This window comes from Cicer arietinum, chromosome 1, assembly GCF_000331145.2.
Source record: "Cicer arietinum cultivar CDC Frontier isolate Library 1 chromosome 1, Cicar.CDCFrontier_v2.0, whole genome shotgun sequence".
NCBI lineage: Eukaryota > Viridiplantae > Streptophyta > Magnoliopsida > Fabales > Fabaceae > Cicer > Cicer arietinum.
In genome coordinates, this window is record NC_021160.2 from 17,416,572 (window position 1) to 17,422,397 (window position 5,826).

A 5,826-nucleotide genomic window follows, 5' to 3' on the forward strand; every position below is an offset into this window, starting at 1 on the left:
CCCCCCTCCATCTCCCAACCCTCCTTGTTGTAACCTTGTAACCCATCAAACAAATGGCCAAAGGCAAAGGGCAGGTGCTCTCACTTTGCTTGTTATGCTTTTTCAGCTCCACTCGCTTGAGTCGCGTCGTTACGCTATAGTGCATATGAACCATACTCAACAAAGGTGTTATCTCTTCTGTCTCGTGAAATGAAATTACTGTCAACTGCGATTCAAGATGGGGCAAAGAAGGCCTTAATATTCTGTAAGTTTATTGGTTTGATATATTGAGTATTTAGTTTTTTTTTGTTTTTGTTGAACAGGTTTTTTATGATGCCATCGAAGCTTTGCGAATCTCATATAAGAAGATGAATCCTTTTTGTGTACCCTTTGCAACAACAAATATGGGTTCTGCCATGCTTGCAATAGATCTGGTCTGTTTAAGTAAAATTAAGCGCAAATTATGTATTGGACACCATAACTGGTGCCTTGTTTTTTGTCTTAAGCATCTGAAAAAATGATTTCTTTAATGAAAATTGTAGGGGTGGATGGGACCAAATTATTCAATATCAACAGCTTGTGCTACAAGTAATTTTTGTATATTGAATGCTGCAAACCATATAATTAGAGGTGAAGCTGTAAGTATTCCACTTCAACAATTTCTCTTTAGATTGTAGATTTCTCACATTTTTCCAACTTTTTCTTTTTTGAGAATAAGTTTGGTACAGTTATACAGTTATTTTATTGAAAGACATTAAAAAGTTGAGTTTACCTTTGCAGGACGTGATGCTATGCGGTGGATCAGATGCTGCTATAATACCCATTGGTATCCTATTTTTACCAAATCTTTTTAGCTTGCATGAAGCAATCTTGGCATAAGTGTAATTCAATCTAACTATCTTTTGTGTAGGCTTGGGTGGCTTTGTAGCATGCAGGGCACTCTCACAGAGAAATCATGATCCTACTAAAGCTTCACGCCCTTGGGATATTGTAATTTCATAGATATCCTAATGCTTTGTTGTTTTCTTTTCCCGTTATTATCGCTGAGTTTTCATTAATCTTTTTTGACAACCTATACTTCTATAATACCATTGAAAGTTGGACCCTGCAAAAAGTTTTAAAATATTTTAATGATATCTATAATTTGAAGTGGAAAAATCCTTTGAGAAATTGAAAAGAAAAACTGCAAATGCATCCAACTGAATTGACATTAATGAAAAGTTTTACGCTAAACAATATCTATATATTTGAACAACTTTTGACAAAGGGACAGATGCATCAATTGCCAAGTATGCTAAACAGTTATAGTGCTTGCAGTTTTGTTTCATATTTTTTCTTCTTCTTGTTCTGCACTTCTGTTGTTAACCATTAGTTTACCTGTGTGATATCACAGAACCGTGATGGATTTGTCATGGGGGAAGGAGCTGGAGTTTTGCTTTTAGAAGAATTAGAGCATGCTAAGGTACTTCTATTTTTGCCTAACAACTTAAGAATAAAACACAACTTAATTTTACAGCATGATGTGGAACATTAATGTGATACTTATTTACACAATTAATCGTCTGTCTCGTCCTTCATTTCCTTTCGAAGGTATAAAACACAGTGATGCATCCATTTTCGTATCCCATTTAGAATTATGTTTCACACTTATTTCCATTAACACTATCATTCTCATCATACATTGTTTTGGAAAATCTTATTCAACTAACTGATGTTGGCATCTAACTTTTTACATTTCAGAAAAGGGGAGCTAACATATATGCAGAATTTCTTGGTGGAAGCTTCACCTCTGATGCTTACCATGTGACTGAGCCACGTCCTGATGGTAAAATATTACATCTTACTTAAGGCCAATTCATTTCAGATGATCTTAAAACATAAATGGTTGGTAGGTTTTCTGACAACTTTATGGTGAGTGTAGACTTATATGTTGATTCAGTAATCTTACCCTGGGTCTTCAAGTTCCTTCCCCCATGTTTAAGGCCAGGAGGGATGATAGGATTCTAGATTTGGGTCTTAGCCTGATGGATTAGAGGAGTGCGAGTCAGTTACTGAGGTGGCATTCCTAGACTGTGGGCCCTTGGCCAATTCTGTTAGAATATCCTTTTTAGAGTCGGCTTGGAGGTGGGAGGGATCATTCACACATTTTGTTGGTTAGGAGAGAAATACCTCTCTGGTCTAGGAGCCCTAGGCTCTGACAGGAGTCTCTGACTCTGGTTTCTTACTTTTTTGGCATTGTAGAGCACTGAGTTTATCTCTTTGAATTCAATAATATACAGTTGTATTATCTTTTGTTACTGGGTTCTATCAAGGGACCAATGAAATCATGTCCTAGACTGATTTAGAAAAAGTCAGAAAAACAAGAAAGAAATGCATTTGGGGGGAGAACACAAATTAAAGAAAAAGGAGATATCTACTTCTGAACACTTTTCTATGATTGTGGAGAAATAGTAAAAAGCAAAATATTAAAAAGAAATTCTTCAACCTTGATTAAGGTAATGTGCGTTGCTATTCTACAGGAAAAAAATGTGTACGTGAACTTTCTCACATGTTAAACCATGTCCTATGCTCCTTCAAAGCATAAACAATTCTACAATTTGAACCATTTGATTTGAAGATCAGATTTTTCTGAAAAAACCAGTTCAACTGCAAGGGGCATTATTTGGAAGTTAAATCAGGCCCCATTTAGTGGGATACGCTAATTCTTTTTCTATATTAATAGTATTTGGTCTTAAAAACTCTTCTAGTAAATTATATGGGAAAACTGCTAAGTAAAACTGAGAATGGTACTAGTACACAACCTTGATTTTTCACAGGAATTTTAGTAATTAATAACCAAGTTTTTGATGATATTGTTTATAAATTTTGACCAATGTACCGCCATTTTCATGGTTGTGTTATGTTGCTTGTTGTTTATTCATCTATGATAATTATATAGGGTGCAATAATCATCATAAATAAATTGTGCTGAGGCATGTTTTGGAAGAAAATAATTTACATTTTCCTGTTACTTTTTTTAAATAGATGGTAAAGCTTCTTCGTAGAAAATCATATTTTGTTACTTATATTTGTTTCTTTATTATATTTTTATAAATTCTCAATGTGATTGTAAGATTTTTCACACTTCATGTCATCTTATTATCATAAAAACTATAGAAATGCAATTTTACTTGGTCACTATGACCATGACAATTTACAAATTATGTCGGCTACATCTTCTGTATGATTCCAAAGTAAAACATTTTCCAATCACATTTTAACAGCTTTTTAAATACACTTTGTTGACTGTACTGTACTGTGCTGTACTGTGCTGGGTGATTATGTGAATCATGAATTTGTTAAGAAAAAATAGTTCTAATATCCTGCAAATCTTGACTGTGCTTGCACGTATGTTTTTTTATTCTACATTTACAGGGGCTGGTGTTATTCTTTGCATTGAAAAGGCTTTAGCTAATTCTGGAGTTTCTAGGGAGGATGTGAACTACATAAATGCACATGCTACATCCACACCTGCTGGAGATCTTAAGGAGTACCAGGCTTTGATTCATTGTTTTGGGCAAAATCCTGAGGTAAGCCTTCTTTCCTGTGTATTTATTACTATACACTTTATTTTATAATATTTTCTGTTATTTCTTTCGATTTATGCTGCTGCCTACAATATTGCTATAGTTACTGACATTTTATTTATTCAGCTAAAAGTGAATTCAACAAAGTCTATGATTGGCCATCTACTAGGGGCAGCTGGTGGTGTGGAAGCTGTAGCAACTATACAGGTGAAAGCTAATGTGGAACTAGGTTTATGAATTTATTCTACTAACCTAAGTGTTCTGGAAAAAAAGTTGAGGACTTTTCTTCTTTTTGTTTTCATGCATGTAGGCAATAAAGACAGGGTGGGTTCATCCTAATATCAATCTAGAAAACCCAGATGAAGCAGTGGTATGATACTTGTTGTACTGTTCTCTCCTATGTTTAAAAATGTGGTGTCCCTACTACTTCCGTCACTATATATAAGCTCTTTTTGTCATTCTATATTAAAAAAATAGATAGTATATTTAATGTATCCGTGAATGACTAGATAGTATACTAAAGTACCATTTTGTGTATAAATGTGCTCAACTCTGATTTTTTTATCTCTCAAAACAAATTAGTAGTATTAATACAAGGTATATTTGGAAAAGTAATAAATGCATATAAGAATTTGAAATGAGACTTATATTTATAGAGAATTTTTTTTTCTCTAAAAGGTATTTATATTTGGGGATAGAAAGAGTATCATTTATGAGGTTCATCAAAGTTATCTAATTTATTTTTCTGAAAACAAAAACCAGGACACCAATGTGCTTGTGGGAGCAAAGAAAGAGAGACTGGACATCAAGGCAGGCCTGTCAAATTCATTTGGTTTTGGTGGCCACAATTCTTCGATCATATTTGCTCCTTTTAAGTGAAACAGATTTTACCAAGTGTATTACCTTCCAATCATCATTAACAAGGTATGTGGAGTTTAAAGAACATATTCCCACCGACATCTTCAACCGATGGCGTGTCTGGTGTTCGGCACAACACTGACACATGTGGTCACATTCAATCACTTCTATTTTTTTAAAATTATTTCCAGTTTCTACTTGTCCGTATTGTGTCCGTGTTCGTGCATGTGTTAGTTCTTCATACTTCATTGCATATTCCCTTTGTTCCTTTTATGCTCCATTTTAAGTCTTTTTATCTTGCAGTTGCTGAGTAACCAGGCAATGTGTTGCATTTGCATATTCATACTACTCCTTTACTTGAGTAAAAATGCCTCTGCTGTGGTGTGGATTGCTTACTTGGATCATAAATATGTTCCCAAAATACTGATGAGATGTCCCTCTAGAATCAGAACTTCTAGAGATTGTTTGGTGCTCCTAGTGAGATGGAATTGAGTTTATCAGCTGCTGAAAAAATTTCCTGTCTGACCATGAATGACTAGAGTAGGAGTTGACACTGATGTAACCGTTACACTATGAAAATGTGGATTAAATTATTTGTATTGTTTTGTTAGCTGGCAAAAGATTAGGTGACATTTTCAATTTTCATTGAAATTTATGCCTACGAGGTAGATTTCAATTTAATGAGTATGAGTATGTTGTGTTTTGAAACGTGGAACTGGACACCAGATTAGTCTATAATATATAATCTGAAGATATGTGGCAGTAGTCGCTATTTGATTAGATCTTTTTTGTACCTCTATGTAGTGGCCAACATTTGAACCCTAGCATCTTTCTTGAGTCACTTCATCATTATGTTGTTAACTGTTGAGGTGGTTCACGAAAAGGACTTAGCAAGAGGAAGGTTGTGATTGGTGTGAATGTGTGAGCGAAACATTGCTTCAAAATCATTCATGGTTTCTTATTTTTACTTTTGACCTATGTCGGCGAATGTATTTAATAAGATTGATTATAATTTTGGTTCTTTATTTTTTAGTAAATATTTATTTTGGTGATTTATTTATTTATTTATTTATTTTTGTTTTGGATTTTTATCTTTTACAAGTGGTGTATTTTAGTCATTTTCATCGTAACTCTTTTAAACAATTGTATAATTATCGTTATAAATTATTAAAATTAAATCTATGATCAATTGTAAAGTTAAGTATGTAATCTTAATAAAGATGATGTGAAAATATAATAAACTTTGATAAACATTCTTTGTTTTATAGAGTTTATATATGTTTTAAAACATACAAGAATAATTTTTTTAAATACAATTCTATTATTAGATTAAATTGATGTTTTTCTTTGAAAGAATATTATATTGGAGATATGAAATAAAATGAGTAATGTCAACTATTGTGTTAGCGCAATTGCCACATAT

At 33.3% G+C, this 5,826-nt stretch overlaps 1 protein-coding gene across 1 annotated transcript in view; it reads left to right on the forward strand.

Moving 5' to 3' along the window:
- LOC101501420 (3-oxoacyl-[acyl-carrier-protein] synthase II, chloroplastic-like) overlaps window positions 1-5,183 on the forward strand; it is an 8,022-nt gene extending 2,839 nt beyond the window's left edge. Inside the window, exons 4-14 of the mRNA XM_004488066.4 lie at window positions 303-413; window positions 522-617; window positions 760-805; window positions 890-969; window positions 1,373-1,441; window positions 1,720-1,804; window positions 3,394-3,548; window positions 3,672-3,752; window positions 3,856-3,915; window positions 4,308-4,469; window positions 4,707-5,183. Coding sequence (XP_004488123.1) covers window positions 303-413; window positions 522-617; window positions 760-805; window positions 890-969; window positions 1,373-1,441; window positions 1,720-1,804; window positions 3,394-3,548; window positions 3,672-3,752; window positions 3,856-3,915; window positions 4,308-4,424 — 900 coding nt within the window. The 3' untranslated portion in view covers window positions 4,425-4,469; window positions 4,707-5,183. The remainder of the gene's footprint in view (window positions 1-302; window positions 414-521; window positions 618-759; window positions 806-889; window positions 970-1,372; window positions 1,442-1,719; window positions 1,805-3,393; window positions 3,549-3,671; window positions 3,753-3,855; window positions 3,916-4,307; window positions 4,470-4,706) is intronic.
- The last annotated feature ends 643 nt before the right edge of the window (window positions 5,184-5,826 follow it).